Raw genomic sequence first — 27,139 nt, 5'->3', positions numbered from 1 at the left:
CATTAAAAAATGGATAAAATGGTAAATGTTATATATATTTCACCACAAGAAAAAAAGTAAAAACAAAAAACAACCAGAGATGATGATACTAAGTGAAGCAAGTCAGACAGAGGAAGACAAATACCATATGATATCATTTATATATGGAATCTAAAAAAAAAATGACACAAATGAACTTATGTACAAAACAGAAACAGACTCACAGGCATAGAAAACAAAGTTATGGTTACCAAAGGGGGAAAAGGGGAGAGGATAAATTAGGAGTTTGGGATTAACAGATACACATTACTATGTATAAAATAAACAACAAGGACCTACTGTATAGCACAGGGAACTATATTCAATATCTTCTAATAACCAATAATGAAAAAGAATCTGAAAAAAGAATATATATGTATATGTATATGTATAAGTGAGACACTTTGCTGCACACCTGGCACTAACACAACACTGTCAATCAACTATACTTCAATTAAAAGCGAGAACAACAGTGACAGCCAAGCTCCTCACCACGGCATCTGGGCCTTTACTGCTTAGCACCCCACCCACAGCTCTCACCTCATCCCCTACCACCTTCTCCTGCTCCAAGTCCCCGGAAGAACGCCACAAATGGCCATGTGATGGACCTGTGAGCTTTTACGTTCCCCAGGGGTTTCCAAGCCATCCTGTGCTGCCCTTGTCACAGTGAGTTATCACACTGGATTAAAACCACTCATTTGTAGGAGGTGAGGGTATAGCTCAAGTGGTAGAGGGCATGCTCAGCATGCACCAGGTCCTGGGTTCAATCCGCAGTGCCTCCATTAAAATAAATAAGTAAGTAAATCTAATTACCTCCTCCCCCCCCCCATTTTTTTTTTAAATGCTCATTTGCTTGTCTTTTGAGAGCAGGATCAACATCTTGCTCACCATTCTCCCCATCACAGTGTCTGGCGTGGAATCAGCTGACCATTCATTGAATTAGGGTATCAATCTTTTTGCACTAGAGAAGAGCCTCACTGAAAAAAAAAAAAATTAGGACTGAAAGAACAGTTTATGGAGATGCAGTTCTTTTCCACAGACTGCAATATGTTAGTCCTGGTCTTTGGCCAATCAAGTAGTCCCCAAAGATGAGGTTCTGTAAGATACAGGTGATAATTATAAGGCTGCATCATGTAATTACTAAGGATAACTGTATTTGTGTGATTGGCTTTATAGAGATTTTAACTTCATGAAAATCTCCTCAGGTTCCTAAAAAATAATGGATGTACAGGCTACATTCTTTAACTAAGGTCCACTGAAAACAGAATAAAACAACAAAAATCAAATCTAGAAGAAAAATAAATAGGGTTAAAGATCCAAAATGGGATATAAGAAGTATTGAGAAAAACTGAAAATTGTGGTGCTGTTGTGCAGAGTTACACGTTGACAATAATGACAATCTTTTGGCTGGTTTTCTGAAAAAGTACATGATTCCAAAACTGACGCCAGAAAAGTTAAAAAGTGAAATAGATTGATGATCATGGAAGAAATACTTGTTGGCACTGTGCCCACATTGTTTTGTAGTGATTTCTTTCAAACTTGTAAAAGACAGATCTATACTGACAATACAGAAAACATGGAATTCTACTTAACTAATTTTGCTCTAGTATTCATCTCCTAATATTAGAACATGACCCAGAGAGCCAAATAAAAGGAAAAAGATAGATTTCCGGAATCTCCATCTTTCTTTCTCTTCTTACAGCTCCTGCCAATTTTTTCCACCTAATTTCTGAATTTCAGCAAATTCTCAGCTGGTGAGAGTTTTTCCAGGCACACCAGTCCTTCATTTGGTCTTCCAGGAAATGGTTACTCATTTTCTCGGAGTCTCTCTGGTGTTGTCGCTCTTCACCTCTGACTGTGGCAGAGGGGTCCCCACTTTCTCATCTGCGAAGTCCATCACCCCCACCGTGCATTTTGCCAGGCTTTTCCCAGCCCCAGGCTAACCACCACCTTGTCTCCTATCAAATCTAAAGGGAGATTATGTCATGGGTCAGCCCTCAGTGTATCTCAGGATCCACTTCCACAGTCAGTTAAACTGTGATGCAGAAAACAAACTCACTTTACACACACCACTTTGGTTGTTCTTACTCATATAAATGGCTTTGAGCTTGAGTCATTTAGATTTCCAGCAAGTTCCAGTAACCCGATTTAATCCGTCAGAGCAAGGGGCATATTTAAAGCAAGGTAGGAATTGCTTTACAAAGAATCCAGGGAGAAAGAAAAAAATGTCTAAAACTCCCTTTCATCATGATCCAGACTAACGTAAAGCATTGATTTCTGTACTGAGTCAGTCATACTGCAGAAATCGCGAAGTCTCAGTGGCTAACAACAAGGGCTTATTTCTCACTCAAATTACATGTCCTTTGTGGGTTAGCTCCACGTTGCATTCATTCCGGGACCCAGGATGAAGGAAAACAGCCCCTATTTGCTGTGTTTCTGTGCAGAAGAAAAAGAGAACTGTCAGAACACACGAGGGCTCTGAGACTCCTCTTGGACGTTCCAACACTTTCATGTGTCACTTTCGCTCTTGTTTAATTGGCCAAAACCTGGTGCCAGTGGGCAGGGAGATACAATCCTCTCACAGGAAGGCAAAAGAAACCATTGGAAATAACATAACCTGTTACAGCCCAGGCTCTTGCTCATAAATATTTATTTCCCTCCCTTCACCCACAAAATATACTCGTCTCCTCCTCAAGGGAGACACCCAGAAGTCCCATCCAATGACAACTCAAGACTCAAGGTCTAGAATCACAAGATATCCTTCAGTTCTGGGTGTGACTTCTCTTGATCTGGAGATATAGGAACTAAAAAGACAAATCACACCCCCCACCCCCACCCCACTCCCCCCATACACATACTCAATATATGGCAGTGGAACAGGGTCAGGCTGACCACCAAAACATTCCCATCCAGAAAGCAAACAGTGGAAGACACAGAGCAGTCACAGACGCAATGTGATTCTGAGATCCTGTTGAGTGGAACCCGGGGTGAGGAATGTTCCTTGATTAGACCCTAGTTCTGCTTCCTGGAAGTTGCTCTTTATTTCTTTGCGTGATTTCCCCACTATCCAGGAGATCCATCCTTTTCCTTTGTTCTCTTTGTAGCTTATCCTCAAAATGACTTGTGCCCATAGAAGGTTGGGAGCCCAAAGATTGTGGCAAGTTTCCAATAGTCATAGAGTCTTTTCGTCTGAGGCTGTTGGCTCTTGGCCAGTACAGCTATCTCAAAAACTTAGTCATTTTAAAAATCAATTTGACTTCAGTTGGTTTCTGCTAATAGCCACGTCCACGGTTATTTTTGAGACATTCTCTCAACTTAATGATCAGCTTCTTGGGAGAGCCACCTAATGCATTCAGAGGTTTCAACAAGGGAGACTTTAATTTAATACAGTTGGATTGTTATTTATAGCATTTCTCAACTTTATCTCTTCCTAGTTGGAGATAAGAAACAATTGCTTCTTTCAATCCTGTAAGACCAGGAATTTTGGGTTTGTTTCTATCCCTGGCTTGCAAACCAACTGATTCTTTCCTGAGTCCATCTCTTTTTTTCACTCTTTTTTTTTTTTCCAGATTGAGCTATAATTAACATATAGCTTTCCATCAGTTTCACGTGTATAAGATAGTGATTTGGTATTTGTATATATTGTGAAATGATCAGCACAAGAAGTCTAGTCAACACCCATCACCACACATAGTTTGTGTGCGTGTGATGAGAATGTTTAAGATCTACTCTCTTTGTGGGGAGGGTGTAGCTCACTGGTAGAGCACGTGCTTAGCATGCACAAGGTCCTGGGTTCAATTCTCCAGTACCTCCATTAAAAAATAAATATATAAATCAAAACCTAACTACCCTCCTCAAAAAAAAAACTCAATAAAGATTTACTGTTAGTAACTTTCAAATATATAATACAGTATTATTAACCATAGTCACCATGCTGGATATTACATCTCCAGTCTGTATTTATTTTATAACTGAAAGTTTATATATAACCTTTTGATCCCCTTCACCCATTTCACCACTCCTCACCCCCTGGCAAATAAATAAAGCTGCCTTTTCTACTTCATCCAAAAAAACCAAAAACCAAAAACCAAAAACAAACCACCTGGCAACCACCAACCTGTTCTCTGGATCTAAGAGCACGGGGTTGGTTGGTTGGTATTTCAGACCACACGGTTAAGTGAGACCATACAGAATTTGCCTTTCTCTGTCTGATTTATTTCATCCTGAGCTCATCCCTCTACTGCAGCATCCTGTCAGATACAACCAGTTAACAACCAGAGCATTCTGTGTCTCCAGCTTTTTACCAAAAGCCACAAACTCATTCAGTATGTATCTACCCTCCGAGCAATAACAGGCAACAGTTTTATCAACTGTTTCGCTGCTGCATGACATGGATTGTTGTCTGTCCAGCCTCCAATAACGGTTTTCTTATTTCCCGCTGCCTGGCCCTGGAACCCATACACCACATTTTAGAATTTTGTTATGGTAGCTTTTCATTTTTATGTCCTGATTTCTGTGTTGTTGACTTAAATCGAGTTATATTACGGCAGCAAGGAAGCCCAACATCTCTGAGGCTAATAACAAGAAAGGGCATTTGTTACTCATGTGACTTTTCCTTTATGGGAGATCTTCTCCACTAGAGCCTCATTCTGGGACCCCAGACAGAAGGGAAAGCCTCTCTGGAGGGTGAGTTAGCATTTCTCATTGCATCACAGCAGAGGGAAAAGGATGCAGGATAGAACCAGACAATGGCTCTTAAAGTGCTATGTGCGTATGTTGGTAGGGGTAGGTAATTAGGTTTATCTATTGATTTTTGTAGAGGAGGTTCTGGGGCTTGAACCCAAGACCTCATACATGCTAAGCATGTGCTCTGCTGCTTGAGCTATACCCTCCCCTCTAAAGCTTTTAATTGGATGTGGCCTCTGTGACTTCTACTCATTGGCCAAGAAAGTGATATGACCAAATCTGATAGAAATTGTGGAAAAAATATATCCTCTCACTCGCAGGGGGAGAGCACAACTGGAAACGCTCCACCTTGTCTTCAGCTGCTCTTCCTCATAAACACGGCTCTGAGCGCGCGTTTTGTCTTGTTCGAACAAGGTGCACACTTAGAGCCAGATGAGAATTGCTGGCTTCTTGGAAGATTTAAAACTTTCTAGAGACATTTGCATTGTCTGGGGTGCGACACCGCTCCAAAGTACATGAGGTGTGGAGGTGTGGGAGCAGATGGCTGGGTGAGTGAGAAACCAAACTAGCAGGTGGCAATTTTTTTTTTTCCCTCCAAGAATCTCAACTGAAGGGGAAAAGTTGCTCTCGCTCAATTTCCAGTAAGTCCCTGCAGGTTCACAAGTATGCTTGGAGCTGAACATGGTGGAAAACTGCTCATCTGATGTCTTGAAAAGCAGGGACGTGTTTCCATAGAGGAGGGTTTGGGCTTGCTGGTCACGCCCCACGCTGAGTTCCCCCCACCACGTGCCCCAGACGCTCTCATGCCTCTCTCTCTCCCCAGTTCGACATGCAGAGGATAACCCTGGAGGAGCTGAAGCACGTCCTCTATCACGCCTTCCGGGACCACTTGACGATGAAGGACATCGAGAACATCATTGTCAATGAGGAAGAGAGCCTGAACGAGACTGCGGGGAACTGCCAGACGGAGTTCGAGGGCGGTAGGTACCCAGCGCCTCCATGTCCTCTGTTTGAAAACGTGTTTACAGTCTCCTGGGCTGAAGGGGCCTTGGACGGAAGCCACACATCGAGGACTGAGGTTAAAGGATCCTTGTTGCAAAGATGCAGTACATTTCTCTTTTTTTTTTTCTTCCTATTTCTTTCCCCAAACTCTGCATTTTTGCAAGACCTCCATTGACCCTTCCTTGTGACTCCAAGGTCTGTGATTTGACGTGTGGCTCTGTGATATTGGCCTTTATTTAGTGGGGGCTGCGTGGGGTGGTGCCTGAAGACTGTTTCAGCTGCCCACAAACCTGGATCAAGTCCAGTGGCTACTGTGTGACCTTGGACAAGGGGTGTAGTTTCTCTGAGTGTGTCTCCACACCTCTACACAGCAGGATAACTGCACCTACTTCACAAGGTCCTTAGAAATGGATTACTTCTATGCTATGCTCTCTGAACACACGGGACGGAAAAAAAAAAAAGAAAAAACGGCCTGCTCATGAAAAAACTCTCATGAACTCAACCAAGTAGTTACAGAAGAAATAAGAATCTTCTGAGGCCAAAAAAGAGACCCAGGAGAGGTCATTTTTCTTGGGCTCACGAAAGAAAACTTAAGGAAAAAATAAAACCAGACAACCTTCCCCCTAATCAGTAGAGAGTTCCAGGGAAGCTAAATAATTTAATCCCTCTTTCCACGTTTCAAAATCCGAGCTTCTGGAACAGCTCTGATGTACAGAATTTTTTTAAAAATTTTAAAAACATTATAGCAGGCTACCAGCAATTTTTTTAAACTTATTGAAGGTTGAGACTTCTTAAAAAGGTCAACTATTTTTTTTTCTACTTTTTTTTCTGAACATTTAAACAGGTCAGTAGGTACAGACGGTCAGCGGTTACACAGACGCCAGAATGGAATTTGGTTCCCTGGTCTCGGAGCTGCTGTGTTAGGGCCTGCCGAGCCTCATGACAGGCAGATGACATGGGCGGAGCTAGTTTGGTGGCCACAGCAGCACATCCAGACCCGGGCTCCTCCAGGCCCTGTCCGGGCGAAACCGCTACAGGGGACAGGTGATGGCTTCTAGGCGAGGTGACAAAATTAACTCAAGTCAGGGAAATAGGGCGTAGGGAGGATTGAGGTAAACTTGACAGCAAGGCCTCCTTGTAAAGGCGTCCACACTGAAAATCTTCAAAAGTGCTGTGTATGGCGAACAAAACTCATTTGTGGTCCAGAAGGTGACTTGGTCTCCCTACTTGGGACCTGGGCCATAGCATCAATGACTGTATTTGGAGTCGCAGCCACAGAGACCACACAAGGGCAGGGGGATCACAGCCAATGCCATTGACAGCCAGGCAGGCAGGGGATTGGGAGGACCAGTAGGGGTGAGGAGGGCAGGGATTGGACTAAAATTTGGGAAAACAGCAGGCCTGGCCTCCCCATTCTCTCTTGTTCTCAGCTGGCAGACTCTGTGCTCAAACAGTAGACGTGTTTGGGGCTCTAGCCCCCCTGCTGTCAGCCACGCTCTTGAAATGGGCGGGAAGAGTCTGGGCCTTACATTTTCGGTAAGAGCCTTTGTTTATGGATTGGTGTTTTGTTCAGAGAAACATCACAAGTCTTAATAATTTGAGAAAGGTCAGCCTGCACTGGAGAGTAACAGGACCTCTAAGCTCTGTCTTTTTATGACTCAAAAGCTTATATATTAATGAAATAAATAGCTGACAAAGGGGTTTCAAGGAGAAGTCTTCCCGGTCTGTCTTAATGACTAGTCGGCACAGCACTGGCCACGGCTACCATTTGCGGGCCCTCCATCAGGGCCAAGCGCTGTGCTAAATGCTTCACAATCCAGCATCTTATTTAATAAAAGAAACATTACTTGTAATTAGCACATTGCTTTCTTGAATGACCTCTTTGACTTGGATTACATAATCCTTTTTACGAATTTTTATGTCTGAGAGGGCTTTTAAAATATGCCGGCGCTTTTTGGCTGCAAACACAGGCTCACTGGTTTGTGTTGAGATGTGAGATCTTTCCAATCTCAGCTATGAGCAGAGTCACCAGTGCATGTATTTAAAGCCTGCAGCTGTCTCCAGATTCAGGAAAGGGCCTCCCTGATGGTACTTTGGGCACAGGTGTCTGGGAAGAGAGGGATGCACAGGCACAGAATTCGCCCTGGTGCCCTGGGACCAAGAGACCTTGTGGTGACCACGGCCTCCTCCCCTCCGTCTCTCCCCCATGCCTGCTGCCCACAAGCAGGGACCTGCTGGCAGTTTGAGCCTCGCCCTGCTTACCCCACAGTCTCACCTCACAGGTGCACGGCTTGCGCTTCCTAAATCTTCTCAACCTCCAGTTCTTTGGGTCTCCCTGTCCCCGAGTGGTCGACTGCTTCCCGTCTGCTCTGGCCCTTGGCCCAGGCTGCACACCCGCCCTGTCCAGCCCCTTCGGCCCCTCCGCCACTGACATCTCAGAATCCCCCTCCCACCTGCCAGCTGCCACCATCCCACGTCCTGATAAATCCGGCACCTAACTCTAAAGGGACAAGGTGATCTCCTTTCTTTCTCTCTTTAGCAGTGGAACTCTTTTCTTCTCCGCAACCCCAAATGACGGATGAGAGGGCAGGGAGCCACGTGGGATGTTCCCCCCGACTCCAGAGCCCCGCTCAGCCCCCTGCACTCCTGCTCCCCACCCCCGCTCAGGAAGCTCTTCCTCTGCCCTCCTTGGAGCTCTGCTGCAGCACATACGCGCCCATGCTGACTAGCTCGCGCACAGAGCCAGGTGACCCGTGGGGCTTGGAAATCCCGCTCTATTTGGTGTCAGAGGAGGGAATCGACGAGCAATAAAAAACCTAAAGATGCAGAAAGACTTTGCCTTAGAAAGGTGAAAGGGCACATGTGTCTCTGAGCAAGGAAGGAGGAGACAGACAACGAAATAGGCATTTTGTAGCAGAGTCAGATTTAAAGAAGACCACGTCACGTGGCTTTGAGCTCAGCAAAGTCGGAGCTTCTGGGCTGCGATTCTGGAGTGGGAGAGGGGCTGGGTAACGCAGCGGGGGGCATCCTGTGTGAGTCCTTAGAGGCAGCTAGAAATTACCCGGAGGGCTTCCAGGTGCCGTCAGCATCATTTTATGTCAGTGATGGTGTTTTTCACTTTTGTAAGACTTGGGTCTGCTGCTCTCACACAGGTGTTCAGATTCCGTCCATTCGGTCAGGAAGTATTGATTATTGCTTCCACATGAACGGAAGGAAAAAGAACAGAGAAGGAAAAAAGAACAGTGCAAAGGGTGTGGTGCCCCTGATGGGAGAGCTTTGGGTTTTTTTTGTCTTCTTTTTAGTTTTTGTTTTGCCTTGATTTTTGATTTTTAGATCAACACACACACACACACACACACACGGAGCCCCTCACACAGTCCAGCGTGCCTTATCTGTGTGGTAGGTGGGGCTCTGTGACCTTAGGTGAGCATTGCTTTTTCCCGTCTTCTCCCAAGGAAAGGGCAAGAGGAGACAGGATGAAATTACAAGTTACATATAAGGGAAGTTTCCCTGGCTTCTTCAGGAAACCCTGAACCCAGAGCTCACACTACGTGTAGAACCCATTTTCCTAAAGCACCAAAAGAAAGTGTCTGCAGACACCCCTTCGAAAGCAGCTGAAAGAATAGAAGAATCTAACTCAGGGGCTCTGACAGGGACTTTCCTTCCTTCACAGCCTGGTTTCCAGGTAGGAAGTCATCAGACTGTGTCGGGCACTTGACTGGGTGTCACCCCCTGTGCTGGGTGCTCCCGGCAAGAGGTCACCTGACCCCACTGAACGCAGGGGCCCTCTGGCATCATCCACTAGCCGGTAGTCTATACATCCCCAAAATAATTAGAATATTTGGCTAAAAGTAGGACTTCCAGACTCTCCCAACCCCTCAGACAGTTTTGATCTCCTTTACTAAGATAAATGATGCCTGATGTACTGATGCGTGGTAAATATTTGTGTTCTAATTATTTGGGGAAATAAGTAGGTCAGCACCTGCCAAAATGAGTTAGCAATAAGGCGGTGTGACCACACACGGCACCCACTCCCCGCCGTGCTAAATAGGAGAGTTGTAAGATGTCTTGGTTCGACCATCCGTAACCACCAGATACTTTGGTTTTGGAGAACAGAAGCTCGGTGACACTGAGAGACAAGTTTCATATTTTATCATTTGGTTCCAGTCGCTGACCTATACGGAGCGGTCTTGTGGCTGAATCATCCATTTGCCCTATCACCCGATTCTTATTAAGTGTTCTTATGATCGGTTGTTCCGTGTTCAGTTCGGTAGTGCTGGCTTCCAGCAGGATCCCTGCTCAGTGCGTACTGAGTCCAGGCGGGGAGGGATGGAGGGAGAGCCATCCGTCAAGCCTGCCGAGCGCCGGTCCTGTGTTAATACGTGGGGCTGACCTGTTGGCACAGCCTGAGGGGTCAGTTCTGTGGCCCCTGTGGGACAGATGAGGAAACTGAGGCTCAGCAAGGTGGAGTAATCTACCCAAAGTCAAATAGCGAGTAAGGATCTGAACCCGGGTCCACCTGACCAAACCCTGTTCTGGCTCTTCCTGCCTGGCCTTGGGTCATTTCCCTGGGGCTCTGGCATTTCAGAGACTCTTCACAGAACAGATTTTCATCGTCCTTGCTCCTTTTCCTTTCCATCGCCAATGAAATCATATTCTATTTGGACGCTGAGTGCAGCAAGATCTGTGTGCGAGCCCTTTCTAGACACATCCCCCAAGTGCTGTCCCTAAATGGAACACCAGCTGTCGGGTTCTCGTAGACATTCTGACAACATGCACGGGAGAGGGAGATGAAGCAAAACCCATCAACTGGAGAGTAAACGGCTGCTGTGAAAGACACAGCGGAGCTGCTCCCTGCCATTCAGCACCTCAGTGTGACGGACGAGAGAAACACGTGTCAGGGGGGTGACCCCGACCGAGTGGCCCCCGAAGCATCACTGTGCAGACGTGTGGCTTCTGTTTCCTGCCCTGGGTAGACTAGCTATAGGACCCTGGGTAACTTATTTTAAAAACCCCTGAGCTGTATGTTTTCATCTGTCCAATGCCAAGATGGGACAACTATGGCCATACCTGGATTCAAACATTTCTGGGCTCCTTGGAAGGTCAGAAAGAACTTTGAAGCCATGTCCAAGGTCTCCAGCCCAGATGCCCCTGCGGAAGTCGCAGTGTTTCTGTCGGGATGTCAGATGCACACCTGGATGGAGAGACCTGGCCATGCACCTTGGGCATTTCATGTCCATCCAACTGAAAAGGGCGTGATGTGTCATCTGTACCATCTGCTCCCAGCTTGCCTGGTGCTGTGACTTTTCCTGAAATAAAACCTGTTCTCCTCGGGTGGATGTTGGAGGTTAAAGTGTAAGTGAGGTCCAGGCTGGTGTTGGGACAGGAGACAGTTTTCAAAGAAAGTTGGGGCTTGAGCCTAAAAAGGATTTTCCTATTCTAGTTGGAGACCCTTCACAACAAACCTGTAGGAAAGTTTTCAGGAGCCGTGAGAGAGGATGGAGGAGATTCTGAGATATGAGATAGAGACCAGGAGAGCTATCTTTGATAAATAGACATGATGGTTAAGATTTCCAGCTTTGAACTCTGAACGAGTCTGACTTAAAATCCTGCCTCACCGTGTATAGGTCACTTGAGTAAGGCTCATAAATAAATACTAAGAGCCTAATTTTCTTCATCTGTGAAATAGGAATCGTATCATGACCTACTTCCTATGGTTGTTATGAGGATTAAATGGGGTAACATGGGAGAATATTTAGTACAATGCTTAACACATTAGTAAGTACTCAAAACAAACAGATAAAACTAGCCGGTCCCCGGTCCCAGCTCTCTTTTTAGTGTAATTTTTACCTGGAGATATTGAGGAGCATGTGTGAATCTTTGCCCACATCTTTGAAAGATGGGGCAGAGATCAAATGTACAGGGTTTGAACCATCCTCTTGACAAATTAATTCCTAAAGTCAAGTCCTTGCCAACATTGGAGTTCCCGAAAGCATTGGTCAAGATTCTTTTGGTTTCAAGTAATAGAAGTTCAATCCCCTTAAACTAAAAAGCATTGGCTCAAATAATAGGGGAGGCCAAAGGGATGAACTCTGGCTGACCTGGACCCAAAGAGCTCAGGCAGCATTCTTTCCCTGCCCTCGCCTTTCTCTCTCTCTCACTCTCTCTGTCCTTTCCTCTCGGTTGGCTTTATCCTTGGTCAGGCTCTCTCTCCCAAGGTTGAATTTCTCTCAAGATTCAGCTCTCTCTGTTCCAAGAAGGGGCTCCAACTGACTCTGCTTGGCCCGCGTGCCTACCCCCGGACCAAGCCAAGAGCACGGGCTGCCGCGCCACCTGGTCAATCTGATTCCTTACGGTGGGAAAGGTGAGGCCCTGGATTGAGAGTTCCACGAGGTGGAGAGGCAAGAGTCCCAAACTGAAAGATGAATTTCCTTACAAGCAGGGGGAAGGATGGCTGGAAAAGTCAAAATAACAGCTGGCCACGCCACACCAAGGGTCCTGGTGGGAGCCTCAAGTCCAGTCACAGCTGTCAGACATCTAGAAACAGTTTTATGGTGGAGAAGGGACCAGCTCACACCCATACAGGTAGAGGCGGCCCGTCTTCCTCTTAACAAAAACATCATAAAACACACAGCTCTCTTCCCTGAGAGGCCACACCCACCAGTTCTTACATGGGTGCCCGGATGTTTTTGTTATCACTGATATGTAGAAAAATCTCTTTCACAAGCTCTTCATTAGTTCCATTTTAGGCTATGGAAATATCCAATTTCATACAATAATGTTAGACCTGGAAGATCACAGAACTCTAATAGCCCCCAGACCTGGTAGATCTGGATTATTGTGAAAATCACCTGAGCTGGGTTTTATATTGTTCTAACATTTGCTGAGCTCCAAACTCCCTGCCAGAAACATCACTGACCTCGGTCTCTGCTGGGGCAATTAATCAGAACTGGTATGATTCTGATTTGCCTTCTTTGGGAGCCACTGCCTCTGAGGACTGAAGCCAGAAGGATTATGAACCCATTCTATCCAGGGTCACCCAGTTGGTCAGTGGCAAAATCCATGTATACTCCTGTCTCCAGGAGAGAATTCAAGAGCCATGGCCTGACATTTCCCAAGCAGAGCACTGTGAGTCTCTGTTAAAATAAGAGGAGGAAGGAACAGTCTGTCACTAAAGCTGACAAACCCAGGTCCTGTCACAGCAGCCAGGAGTCTGTTGGCGTACCGACTCGCTAACGAGCTTTCAAGAAAGCAGGAAACCTCACTTGTATGTCTGCCCGTGTCAACCTCCCTTAACTCACATTTCATCCCCCTGTACTTTCTGGACTCCTACTGTGTCGAATACTATGTAGAAAGAGAGATCAAAATCTACTGGGAAGAAAGACATAGAAAAGATCGCCAGCAGCATGATATATTCTTGCCATTTTCAGTGTTTGGTAAGATCTAAAATGGAACAGGTACCTCAAAAAGTTAAACATAGAGTTACCACAGGACCCAGCAATTTGACTCCTAGATTGTTACCCAAGAGAACTGAAAAAATCTCCATGTAAACACTTGTACACAAACATTCACAGCAGCATTATTCATAATAGCCAAAAAAATAGATACAACCCAAATGTCCATCAACTGGTGAATGGATAAACAGGATGTGGTACGTCCATTCAATGGAATACTATTCAGCCACAAAAAGGAATGAAGTACTGATACACACTACAGCATGGATGAACCCAGGGAAGACTATAGAAGCCAGACACAAAAGGTCACATAGTATATGATTCCATGTATGTGAAAAGCCCAGAATAGGCAAATCTGTAGAGACAGAAAGTAGCTTAGTGATTGCCAGGGGCTGGGGAGAGACGGGAATGAGGAGTGACTTCTAATGTGTCTAGGGTGATGACAGCATTCTGCAGTTCGGGATGAATTAATGAGGCAAGAGACCAAAGTAAAGTTTGGGGAGCACCTGCTATAGGATCAGCCCTGTGCTACAGGCAGCAGGGAACAGGAGAAAAACCAGCAAGTCTTTTCTCCAGCCCTCAGGGGATATAAGAAGGAAACCTTGCATTTCTCTAGCAACTCACAGTTGGACATAGCTTTTGCTTTTTTATTAACCCATTGATCTTTGAAATAATTCTTGGGATTAGCAGAACCATTGTCATTAGCTCCTTTTACAGAGAGAGAAACTGAGGCTCAGAGACGTTCAGTCACGTGCCCTGGGCTCTTCCTAAGTGGCAGTTAGGAAGAAGCCATATGTCCAATGCACAGGTCATCCTGGGATGGCCACTGTCTTGTTGAGGAAATCCGGTGGAGACACCGAGAACAAGTAAATACACAAAGATACAGTGCGGTGCGAACATATGACAGCCAAAGCAGGCATTCCATTATTACCAACAAACACGTCATTAGTGCCTGGTCGTGCTCTGTCAGCCACACCAGGTGTGTGACGTGTGTTTCCTTTGGCTCTTCCCATGGCTGAACTTTCCATTGCTAAGCGGGGGATCAGGAAGAGAGAGTCTCTGCAGAACTTCTGGACCTGGATATTAGACTCAGACCTGGGCTCAAATCCCCCTCCACCATTTTCCAAAATGAGCTTGGACTCCACTTGTTGGAGTTTCAGGCCCCTGACCTACTAAATGAGGACCGCACACCTTCACTGTCTATTCTGCAAGAACGTATACAAAGCACAGAACACATGCCTAGCCCAGTGGGGTGGGTGCTCAGTAAGTAAAGCAGAGTTTTGTTCAAGGTTTACAGATGGGAATTAGCGTTCACTGGGCACAGACGATGTTCCAGTACCTTCATATGTTCTTAATCCTTAATACCCCCATTTTATAGATGAGGAAACTGAAGCCCAGGGAACTTGGCTCGCCCAAGGTCACACAGCTCGCATGTGGGATAATGTCACGGTTCAGATTTGGGTCTGGCTCTGGAAGTCACTGCTGTTTCACTCTGCCACACAGCCTACAGTGACATCAGAACTGGGTGTGAATGAATTCTCACCCTTGTGGAGTCTGAATCACAGACCCAGATGATGATGGGTGTCAGAGCAGCCCCGGAGTGAGCTGGAAGCTTCACTCTGCCGGCAGGACTCCAGTCTGGATTCGGACTCGTGTGGCCTCACGTACAAACTGCTAGGCCTCCAGGCCCTTCCTCCCTCCTTCTCTCTCCCCTCCTACTGCTTTGAAGGATTTTTAGATCAAAGGTGCAGCTGCTCTCCGGGGAGGGGGATAATCCTGTTGCCTGTAACCTTGTCTTCCGAGTGTCCTTCAGTAAAGAAGGGCTTCAGCGAAAAAAATGTCTCCCTCAGCCCAATCGCACCATTTTTTCTTTTCCCTAAGCCTTCGCCAGCCCTCAGGATAGAAAGGTAGATGTCTGCCTTCAGAAGCATCTTTCCGCTGAGGAGCAGCCCGGAATGAATTAGCTCGTCCTCAGAAACCGTTAGATCCGCCGCTTCCACATCCAAATCTTCTGCCTTCCCGTCCTTTCCTCCCCAAATGCCGCCTCCCTTTTCCTTCCTGAGGGCTGCTGCCTTTTTTTGCATCTGCCCACTCCTGGGGGCAGGCACATCTCCGCACCCAGGAAATGCTTCCTCCGGGTAAAAACGGGTAAGAGTCTAAGACCCAGACGTGATGAGCACATAGAGGACGGAGCCAAAAATACTTCCAATCACCCCAGGGAAGCAGAGGCTCAGCGGACCCAGAAGGACTGAAGGTAACAAGAGGAGACCTAAGAGACTAAGGCAGAAATAACCACCGAGTACCGGGGAGGGAGCCCGGAGCTGTGCCGGGGGCGTGGGGGCTCTGGGAAGGGTGGCTCGCAGGATTACATTCCTGCTGGATGTAATTTCTAAAGGCCCCTTGACAGGCCCCCAAGACGCCTTCAGGGGAAGTTTGTCTGCCTTTGCAAACGTTGCCGGCTTCCTGTTTCTTCCCTATTTCCAGGGCTTTGGAGGAGCCACCAAGTTTCCAGGGGGAGAGGAACTTGAACGCTTTCAAGGTTCTTTAAAGGCATGTGGACCCTACCTTGACCTTTTCCTTTTTGCCAGTCTTCTTTCCTGCAGAGAGCAATTTTAAGGGAAATTACATTCCTTTTCTTTTTCTTTTTTTTCCCACTTAATTTGGCCTAAAGAAAAACCACTTTCCCTCAGCTGGTGGTTCTCTGCAAAGGTAGAGTGTAATGTCTAGCAGGACCCCTTTTCAAAATGGAAGGTCATCTGAAAATGTTCTTCTGTCCTGGCATTGGGTTTTCCTGAAACCCTCCAGCCCCCTGCTGCTAACACACACACACACACACACACACTCCTGTACACAAACACACACACACACACACACACACACACACACACACACACACACCCCTCTGTCCCCACAACTCAAACTCTATCAGATTTTTTGGCCCTATTGAAACCTACAGGATCAAAAGCTCTGGGAATGGAGCCCAGATTCCCTAATTACCTGGAGAGCTTATTAAAACGCACATTCCTGGCCTCCACGCCCAGAGGTTTTGAGTTAGCAGTCCTGTGATGGTGCTGGAGAATTCGCATTGATGGATGGCAGACGCCCAGGCGGTGCCAGTGCTGCAGGCCAGGAGCAGACTTCTCCCCTGAGCTAATCGGTGAACGGTATGTAGAGATCACTGCAGGACGAGGGTGGACACGGGAGGAGGTGTAGTTAAAAAGAGGAAAGAGAAGGGAAAGAGATGCTGGCGTGGGAAACTATGCTTGGAGTAGAGACCTGTTCTTCCTTCATTGAAGCTTTTCTTTCTTGCGATTTCCATTTCCCTGTTAGTAACCCACTAGTGAATGCCTTCTGATCAAGACCGACTAAGGGTTTCTCGGGGGCCTTATAAAAATGATGACACAAGACCTGACCTAACAACAGTATTAAGAGACTAGCACCCAGGACCCAAGGTCAGACCCCAGGACCCAAGGATCTGGGGGGAGAAACACCCTGCCTCCAGAAAGACTGAGAGGATTTTTTGCCTCCCTGCTTGGCACTGATCCTGTCCACAGCGTGTGCAGTTCCCCAGGTCTCAGACTTCAGCAGGCACCAGTTAAACAGGGAAGATCCCTGGCCCCACCTCCAGAGTCTCTGATTCGATAGATCTGCAGGGGGCAGGGGGTGGCCTGAGAATCTGCATTTTTAATAAGCTCCTGGTTGGTGATAGGCTCCTGCTTGCTCAGGGGCCCCCGCGCTCAAACCACTGCTGCGGGCAGTGCAGCTCTGCCCCAGTGCCGGAAGTCCCTCAGAGTCACCCAAGAACAAACCCAGGAAAGGTAAGTGGCCTCCAGCCCGGCACGAATGGGCAGGGAAGCACCCCAACCTCGCTCTGTCTGTAACAGCAGCTGCAGAAACAGGAGCCAGGCACGGCCACGGCCACGGCCACGGCCACAGCCACGTCCGGATCGTGTCTTTGGTGAGACTCACTCTAAGATGTTATGTACCTTCTTGCTCAGAAATCACCGCAACTCTATTACATCTGGAAGTCCGTACCTCACTCTGACATCACATGTGTCATGATTTGGGTTATTGAAGTTTTGGCATGTCATACCATTTGCCAGGAGACATGGCGTTGGGCCTCCTCCGAGAGCCGTCCCAGAAATGCTTTCCGCTGTGTGACCAGCCTTCATCCTAAAGAGGGTGTTGTTGAGGAAGACGGGCAACCTGTTTTACTGTGTTGTTTCTCCCTTCCCCCACGTCCACCCTCCTTCCACGCCTCCTTGCCCTCTGCTCCCCGCCCTCCTCCCCCCTCCCCCCTCCAGTGCATTCCCAGAAGCAGAACAGACAGACCTGCGTCCGGAAGAGCCTGATCTGCGCCTTCGCCATGGCCTTCATCATAAGCGTCATGCTGATTGCGGCCAACCAGATCCTCCGGAGCGGCATGGAGTAGCCGCGCCCCCAGCAGCCGCGCCCCCAGCAGCCGAGCTCCCGGCTCACGCGCATGTGCTTGCCCCGCGGGCAGACTCTTCCTCCACGAAAGCAGACACGGACGGTGCAGACGCGGCACCGGCAGGCGGCGGCGGCGGCGGCGGCGGCAGCGGCAGCGAACCCGAGGTTGCAGTGCAACCCGTGTTGTTGCAAACCCACTTCCTCCCCTTGGCAGGTACACAAAAGGGCTGTCTTCAGTGCTTTAATGGTCTTGTTTCCTAATGCAATAAATAGCCAGGAGTTCCGGATGACTGCTTCAACCCCTCGGTAGGAACTCAAAAGAGAGACTTCATTTCCATCTTGGAACTCCAATGGCCATCCAGGTCGGTGGTGTGAGAGCAAGAGAGAGGCTGAACACACAGCCGCCTCCACGCCCCATTCTTTCAACCCAGGAGTCAACTGGGGACTCCCCTTCACCCCCACACCCACCCCAGGGCAACCCTCAGTTCCAAGAGGCTGACTTCCGGGTTGCTGCAGAAATGGGGGCTTTCCATCCCGCCCTGACTTCCTTCCCCCACCCAGTGGAGCCCCCCAAGGCGTGAGGGGAAAGCCATTGCACGGGGTGCAGCGCCTGGCGGTTTGCAAGTTGCGCCCCCTTCGCTTCCGTTCTTACTGCCTTTTCTACAGGACTCTTGTTGGCAGAGTTGGGGAGCTCTCGGTTTCCGTCGGCACTTGGCTTTCTGTTCCTCAAGCCCATCACGCACCAGCATTTTGGAATCTGCAGAGAGCCTTTCTCCCAGCTTTGCTGCCTTGCTGCCATTAGACAAAAAAGAAGTATAACCGTGGGCATCTCTATAACACAGACACGCAGACTGACGTATACTCTGGGCTTCTTCATATGTGACGTCAATCTTCCCTAATCGCTTTACTGCCGTTAGAAGCTTGTCCTCCGGCGCGCATCCCTGCCTCCTTTGGGTGTAGATTGGGGGTGGGGAGGGACTGGGGCTGATGGTGAGGAGGTGTTGCAAGCCACGCCCCTGTGGTCCAGAGTAATGGAGTCCAGACTCATGTCCACGCCAGGAGACCTCTGTGAGTCAAGGTCCTTGTGCATCATACCTTTTTCTTATCTTAACATTTGCTTTGTTAGTTAGTCTTCCCCAAGATCGAAAGAGAAACACAGTCCCCACGGGAAAGATGGAAAGATCAGACTGCTGTATTTTACATAACATCTTCCGGCAGTCGGATCCTGCAACTGACTCATTTTCACGAGGAAACAAAAAGATGTGAATAAGCTTAGCTGACTCGACAGGTAAAACACTTCTGTTGGGGAAGGGAACCGAAGCCAACACCACTTCAAGTCTCTGATTCCCTGACTTTTCCTCGATGCTCTGTCAGCCGCGGCTGTTAATGCAAGCTTGCGTAGTCTGATTCACTGATAACCTTTTGCTGTAATATTTCCCTCTGTGCGTCGCCAAGCTCAGGTCTTTATTTCTATAATGGATTGTCTGGCTCCTCTTTCCACTGCATCCTAAAGCTCCAGGCTTTCCCCCTCTCTCTTGTCCCTGTCCGTTCAGTACTGAGGGGCTGGAATCCTTCCTCTCTGACGGCAGCCGCTTTGGGGTGCAGTGTGTGAACCCCTGAACCCCTCCTCAAGCCTCCCCTCCCTCCCTGCCCTGCCTTCTAGCCTTCTCAGCCTTGGAGCATCCAAGGTCTCAGCTTGGGGGGGTCTACTTCCACATCCCCTCTGCAAACGCTTCTAGAAACTTCCTCAACGCAAATATTCACAATGAGCACAAGTAAAACTAGGGTTTGAGCCATAGTGCAGAGGAGGGGCAGGTGCGAGCTCCCGGGGTGGGGGTTTGGGGAGGGGCGGGGAGAGTCCCTCTGAAAATGCCTGGGAAGACATAGCCAGGCCACGTAAGGCAACAGCCTGCCCACCCCTCCTGCCCGCCCTGCCAGGCTCTGCCCGTCTGCCTCTCCCCCGCTCCCCGCACCCGACTCACCACCGCCCCTCAGGACCCAGCTCCTGAACGAGAACGGTCCAAGTGCAGAACACGGACACACAGGACAACTTCATCTTTCATTTCTGCCCGAAGCAGTTTGCTCTCTCTTTCCACTGCACTTGGGTGGGAGGGACACCATGAACGACCAGGCCCTGTCCTCTTGGGGAGGGGGGGAAGGGACCCCAAGCAGACTGGATAGAGACCCCAGGGATGGTTCTTAAAGGATCCTGACCTCTGAGGGGGATTGCAGTTCTGGGCAGGAAAATGAGTACCTCTTCGAAGGCTGCTTTGCAAGTTCTTCCGCCTCCCACTGGAGAACAGGGGCCCTGAAGGATTTGAGGGCTGGACGTCACTGGAAGAGATATTAGCCCCTCTGCAAGGGTGCGAATTGAAAGGCATTCTGGAGAGGCACCAGCAGCCTGTTCCCCACCAAGTCCTCAGCATCATCTCCCTAAAAAGGGCCCTTTCCTTTCCCCCAGGGACGGGGAAGTGAGTTCATCCTACTAGGAGAAGGCATTCTTTGTAGGTGTTGCCCGGGAGACAGGGTGAGAAAGAAGCCATAGAATTCTCCGTGACGGGTTCAGAGTTAACTTCCTACCGTGGTAACCTCACGTGTGGCGCCGGGAGCTCGGGGTGTGGGGACGTCCCAGAGCGAGAGGCAGCCCGTAGACTCTGGGCGCTGAGAGCTTGCTCCCCGGCAGCTTTGCCTGGGTGGTCTGTCAGCGGTGTCGGGCTTCTCTGTAAGGCCTAAGATGCTGGCTTCCCACGGCCCCACCCCAAGTCCTGTCCACACCAGTGCTACTCCACACCCCCGCGCCAGTAACCCCCAGACTTACCATGCGCATGGATAAAGACTCTGGAAGGTCCTGGTGCTCACCTCCGAGGTGTGCCATGTGGCCCCAGCCGGAGGTGACCTCCACAGGAACTGAGAAGGAGGAGCCCAAATCTCACTTTGTCCTCCCAGCGAATAGACAGGAGTCTGTCATGGGCTGGCTGAGTGACTGGTGGGTGAACCAAGCTTGGCTCGTTCTTGCCCCTCCAACCACAAAAGTGATGACCAGGGAGACATTTTGCTTGGGAGCCGAGGGATGTGGACCCCGATCCCCTTGGCCCCCAAAGAAGGGGTCTCCCATCACTCCCAGAGCCCCCAAAGGGGACCCAGCATGGGAACTATTAGCCCATGGCTTCCAGAATGTGCGTGGGTCCCACATGACCAATCTGTAACTTAAAAAAAAAAAAAAGGTGTTGCCACGGCAACCCTCGCATTCCACCCTGAGTTTGCCAAGGCACACAGAAATAGGGAATGTTTCCTTAAAGAACAAACTCTCAGGTTCTGCCTGATTGCATCCTGACTTCCTGAATCCATGTCCCACTGGTGGGAGAAATTACCCTCAAAGGATCCAGTGGTTTCTCTGTCTTTTCCTCTTCTGTTTAAACCTGTCCCTCCATTTTCTCTGGAGAATAGGAGCTGCCTGTGAGCCGGGAGGTTCCCTCCCCTCTGCCCAGAGCCCCAAGCAAAGACCCCTTAATCTGGGCAAAAAGGCAGAGATGCCACCTGAAAGACAAAAAGTATTTTAAGCCTCAGTCTTTAAAAGCATCTGTTTGCCTGTCGAGACACTCTACCACAAGCCAGAAACGGGAACTAAAGTGAACCGAGGTTTACATGTGGTCTTCAGCAAGCCCAGTGGTTTCAGAAGTTTCTAGGTGTTTTATTTGCAGAGAACAAGATGTGTACGGCGGGCCTTCTTTCCTGATACCTGCTTCCTGTCTCAATTTTCACATGACAAATAGTCCACTCTCTGCGGCTAGCCAAAAGGACCTAATGAAAGATGGCAAACTCATTTTGACAATAATGCCCCATCCCAACCTCCCATCCACGGAATCACAAAGTGATGTATGTAAGAACTGGGAGAGAGAAATTTATCTTTTATTCCAAATGCCGTCTCTAGGCTTAAGTCCAGGCTCAGGTCATCAATCAAAGAGAGTTTTGCTCTTAACCCATAGCTAGCAGACTCCCAGGGACCAGATGAAGCCATGACCAGAGAATTAAGGTGTGACCGCCAGGCGCAGCTGCGTGGCTTGGCTGGCGTGGCCGTACGTGGCTGGGAAGCCCTGTTCCGCTCTGCTGTTGCCTCCCATCCCTGCGGAAGCCGCTGAGTCCTGCTCCTTCCAGCTGGAGGTCTCAAACCATACTGGGTCATTTTACTGCACTGACTGTTTTTCCAATAGCCTGTCATGATCATTTTATTCATCCTGTCCCCCTGAGAGAGACAGAAGGTCTGGAACCCCACTGCAAAGAGGAGGGGCCCCTTTTCCTAGCATGCCATGACGATACAGACGGACGGAGTTTAAACTCCTGGGCGCTGGCACGTGCTGGCTGTGTGACCAGGAGGGTGGCGGAGCGGCCTTCCCTGGAGAGCATCTGTCTGAAAGGACCACAGATCAGAGATTTCTCGTTGGGCGCCTCTGTGATCCTCACGGGGCTAAGAGTCCAGAACCTAATGGCCTCGCCATGGCCATCTTCCCCTAGAAGGGGAAAAAAAATCTATCAGAAACAGGAAAGAAACATTATTCACCAGCTAGGATTTTCAGTTTGAATTCTTGAAGGCTATGGCAGAGAAAGGAGAATTTGGGCTGCCTCTGACAGACTTGGTCTCCACAACAAGTTGAATGTCAGACCTGTTCAGCTTCCCTTGACTAAGTCACTCCAGGGGCTGTCCTTGGTTATGTGGCCTTGTCATAGACACTTGGTCTGGAGGGAAAAGGTCAGAACACACAAACCAGCCAAGCCTTTCTCTTAATAGCCTATGCTTCATGCTAAGTCCATGGTCATGTCAACCACTGTCGTTTCTCCTGAATATTCGTTTGGGACCCTTTTTATAAGGTCTCAAGAGACATGATAACAATGCTCACAAAGTCCTGGAGTCAAAATTAAATTGATTCAGTTGGCTTGAAATATAGTCACAAAGAATCAGGTTTTCCCAACCCCACAAAGGCAGTCTTCTGAAACTGAGAAAAGTTGCCCCGTGTCCTGCCCCGGCTCCTCCTTTGGGAAGCTTATCCGTTGAGCACACCCCCGACTCCTACCCCGCCGTGCTGGGCATACCTTCCTTGAGTGTGATGGGTTGGCTTTCAAACTGGTGCTTCTCGCATTGTCTGACGTTATTGTCCAAATGAAATGGATGCAGAGGCTGGAATTTTCCCAGGGAGTAGAGCAGCAGGATAATTAGGGAGGAATATTCCAGGGAATGCAAAATTCAAGTGTGATGTTGCTCCAGCCCTGGGCCTGAGAGAGGGAAACAGAGTTTGTAAAGGGCTGTGGAGGCTGACCTCTGAGCATCTTCCCTGTATGTCTGGTCCACTCTGGGAGCACACGGGGGCTGGAGGGCCAGGGGGCTGCTGCCCGTCAGCCTGTTCCCATGATGCATGCTGGGAACTTCTAGAGGAGGCTCACGTTTCCTCGGGGGATGCTGACATCTGCCAAGCCCAAAATGCCTTTCCCAGGCTGGGCTCAGACCTGTTGAACTGAGGCTAGGAGACAGGAGCTTAGACCTGGACATGTAAGCAGTGCTGTGAGCGAGGAAGGGCACGGGAGGCAGGACCCCCACCAGCCAGGTATGTCAGAGTGACTTCCCTTCCTTTTCCCAGGTTTCTCATCTCTAAAGCAAGAGGAAAGGTAAACCAGATGGCCCAGAAGAGCCCTCCTTTCGTGACTCTGAAACGAATCAGAGTGAATGCCTACATTTGGGAGGGCCCCTGTGTCCCCTGTGAATTGCACCAGGGACTGGCAGCTTCTTATTTTAAAACAAGTCACAAGGGGCAGTTGTAATAAAGCATCCCTTTTGGCGTCCGCTGGCTGTAGACGAAACAATGCCAGTCGGCTTCTGTCGAGTGTGCCTTGCAGGCAAGGGGTTTTGTTTACGCCCTAAGGGCTTGCTGATTCAAGGGAGCATCGGAGGTGGGCTTTGCGTCCTGTCGAGCCAGTGTAAAAGTGAAGGGGATGTGATCACTGTACCACAGGCCGCGGGAGTCAGAATTCATGCCGAAGTAGGGCGAAACAAAGCCAGAGTCCAGGGGAAAAGACGCCGTTCCCCCATCTGAGAAGGTCTAACCAGAAGTTACTAAATAAACAGCACAACTTCTAGTCATTTCTTTCCTTTTCTTTTTTTCTAGCCGCTGGACAGCAGTTCCAGTGGATGTGATAGTAGCTGTAATTATTCGTAACACTGCAGAAGGAAGAGAATCATGATCTCTGGTGGTTGTCAGGGATTCGATTGACAGTCTGGGGAGACCAGACGCCTGCAATGGCCCTTTAGATGGCTGATGGGTGATACTGAGCACAGGCGCCTGCTTTAGATGTGGTCCAGCCATGATGAGGGACACAGGGCAGGAAGAGGGAGGCTGCAGGATCCGCAGAAGTCCCTGGCCCTCCTGCCCTGTGACAACCTAAAATCCTAGGCTTCTCTCCTTTCTTCTCCTTTTTCTCTTCCCGAAGGGGATGGAGGTTCCATTGTTTTTATAGCAAGCGCATGCAGCCGTTCTTGCCTGGAAAGACCCAGACTGGCCAGGAGAGGGCCCTCTCAGCTCCTGGTGGAAATTTACTCAAGTTACCGTCTCTCAGCTCTCTCCAAGGAAAATCAAAGAACATTCTTTCTTTCCGACCTGGAAAGCAGGCATCAGGGGTCCTTGAATGCCTTCTTAGTGGGGTTTGATTTTCTTCCCCAATCCTGATGCCAGGAAGAAGCTATCTTCTCCAAGGACTAACCAAAGGCAATGCCCTTGGAGGGAAATCAGCCCCGAAAAGCTGGCCAGGGAGCTGGTTGGAAAGCTGTCATCTGTGGGGGTGGGGGGTCATGGTGATCCCAGGGGTCATTAGATGTGAAACATGAGTTTTTTTCTCAAAGCACAGTGGTAAATGGCTGCAAACTGGAGCCCAGCTGAGGACTGTTTCAAGTAGGATGACCCAACGCATGGCAGATCTCATGTCCAGGATGGGCCACCAAGACTGAAGTCCTGGGTCACAATCTTCCCATTTACCTCATTCACGGTCCTTTTTTTTTTTTTTTCCATTCAGTTTCAGTTGATGAGTTCTGCTATTACATGATAAGAGAGTCAGCAGATTAGTCAAGAGAAAATCTTTATATAAAATGTAAATATTAATATAAATTAACTTGGCATGCGATTTACCAATCCAATGAAGTACATATTATTAATATGTTATCTTAGTGTATAAAGGACAACTGACTGCCATATTTACCAGATGTTTTCTCTAACCAAACTTGTCTGTAAATATATAATCTGTATAAAAAAAGAGTCTAATTTACCATTATTTATGCAATAGAAAAAATAAAAGTTTTTTTTTTCTTTTGACAAGAGATTCAGCTCATTATCGGGGGGAAGGATGTGATTTGCAAAAGGCTTATGAAATTTATCCCTGGGACCCTGATAGGTAACCAGATCTGTTGGATGACAATCTAGCATCACCTCCTTCTGAGAAGCAGCTGGGGATCTGGTCTTTGGTGGGGCTTTGGAGGGGAATGATTGAAGTAAGGGGAAGTTCTCAGACTCTGGAGCATATGGTGAGAATTACGAAGCGTCTTCCGGCTGGGGAGCAGACAGTATAATTAAGAAGACTTTGCAGACACCCAAGCTAATGGTGTCATCCTTTTGGGATTCCATTTGCCAAGCCTGTCCCAACATTAGCATTCAGGCACTGCATAGCTTTCACGTAAGCTTTTAGAATTTTTAATGTTATCTGAGCTTCTGGGGCATAAGGGGAAAAAAACCCCACCCATTTCCTTACAGGTATATAAGGAAACAAAGGACATCAAAAAATTAAGTGACTTGCTTAAAGGCATTACCTGGGGTCCTGCCTGGATCTGGACCATAACGCCAGCCTCCTGTCTCCAAGCCTCATGACGGCATCTCATATTCTCTTCATGTTCCAAAAATGTTGTTGCACGTGACTCCAGATGTCTTGTAATTAAGTCAAAAATCTGAGTGTCCCACGGGTAGAATCTCCCAGAATCTCTCAAGGTCCTCAGTTCTAAGTGTTGCATTTTGTACACCTTCTTGGGGGAAACCTATGAGGTAAATCACTCAGCATTTGTTTTTGTTTAAAAATTCTAAAAATAGAGTATCCTAGGCATAAAACGCATTTTTTTCCCCTCTGTTCAAGGGGGCCTCTGGCACATTCTAGTGAGATAATGACTTGAATTTTATCTTCTCTAATCTGGGTTTTAAGAATACTTTTTTATTATAAGGGAACATTTAGTTATGAATATTCATTCTCCTGGAGTACTGACCCCAGCAGGGAGTGTCCTGCAGGACCAAACACCCACCAGGGGACTTGGGAACAGAAGCCAAGTCTGACCCCTGACCACAGAGATAACGAAGCCGTGGACTCACAGATAATACCCGAGGTAAATCAAAGCTCTCCCTTAAAATGTGAACGTATCTTTGAATTCTATGGGGATTTTCCCGTAACTTTGGTGATAAATGGGTTTCAAAGGCTTTTCTTTCAGATAAATGTATCTTTGGTCCAGCTGTGCACACAATTAGAACCATCGCTTCTCCTGCCAATTCCAGAAGGTTGACCTGTAGCAAGCTGCCTGGCCTTGAGCGGCAAAGGATTGGTGACGGAGCTGATGTGAGGACCCGAGGCTGTGTTTCCGGGCTTATTCTACACTCCCTGGTTTTATTTGAACCCAGCACACCTGGGCTTCCATCACTGGGCAACGGGCCCAGGGAGGAAGTGGCCGTGCTCCAACTTACCCTGCTGATGGCCCCCTGGTCCTGAGGCACCGCCCTTGGGGGCCACTTTCCAGCCCCCAAGCGGAAGCCTATGTGTGGCCAGGAGGCTCCTCAGACTTGGGAAATCTTCGGGGATCAGGGCTCTGAGCTGGCAAAGACCCTGCTCTCACTTCCGAATTTCCTAGAGTGAGGAAGAAAATGCTGGTGCTTCCTTGAAGAGATGCTTCAGGCCTGGGCTAAGGTGACACACTTGCTAGACCCTTTGGGGCTCATTGCCCCACTCTGGCGCTCATCACCTTTTCCTCCAACTCTTTCCCCATCTTTCTTTTATGCTCTCACAATAGCTGGATGTTAGCTGAGTTTCAAAGTCCCCTTCAGGGCTATGGTTCTTAACTCTGGTTACACATGGGAACTGCCTGGGGGACTTAAAAAAAAAAAAAATAGCATGTCTTGGCCCTTGCCCCAGGTATCCTGGCTCTATGGCTTTGGGATGCAGCCAGAGCCTCAGGGGTTTTCACTCCCAGGGCGACGGTGATCAGGGTGAAGAGCTAGGGCAGGGAGCGCCTCCTTGTTCAGATTTGGGTGATTTCTGGAGAAGCATACCAGTCCTCTCAGCACAGTGGTTCTCAAAGTGTGGTCCTTCAGGTAGAATCTGGGAGCTTGTTCAAAATGCAAATTCTCAGGCTATGCCCCAGCCCGAGGAATCGGAGACCCTGCAGGTGGAACAGACAACAGACCTGCAGGCAACTCTGAGCATGACGCACCCGCAAGTTTGAGACCTCTGTCTTGGTAACACTGTTTTTTTATGATGAT

The 27,139-nt window shown here is 48.4% G+C and overlaps 1 protein-coding gene across 2 annotated transcripts in view; it reads left to right on the top strand.

Moving 5' to 3' along the window:
- Nucleotides 1-24,901, top strand: part of CALN1 (calneuron 1) — a 332,629-nt gene extending 307,728 nt beyond the window's left edge. For both annotated transcript variants that reach the window (XM_074345982.1, XM_074345981.1), the window contains 2 exons: nucleotides 5,528-5,684; nucleotides 17,465-24,901. In XM_074345982.1, the coding sequence (XP_074202083.1) occupies nucleotides 5,528-5,684; nucleotides 17,465-17,592 (285 nt within the window). In that variant the 3' untranslated portion in view covers nucleotides 17,593-24,901. The remainder of the gene's footprint in view (nucleotides 1-5,527; nucleotides 5,685-17,464) is intronic.
- Nucleotides 24,902-27,139: the final 2,238 nt, after the last annotated feature.

Source organism: Camelus bactrianus, chromosome 18 (assembly GCF_048773025.1).
Source record: "Camelus bactrianus isolate YW-2024 breed Bactrian camel chromosome 18, ASM4877302v1, whole genome shotgun sequence".
Classification (NCBI taxonomy): domain Eukaryota; kingdom Metazoa; phylum Chordata; class Mammalia; order Artiodactyla; family Camelidae; genus Camelus; species Camelus bactrianus.
The sequence above is the reverse complement of the archived record's forward strand: the minus strand, read 5'-3'. Positions and strand labels throughout refer to the sequence as shown.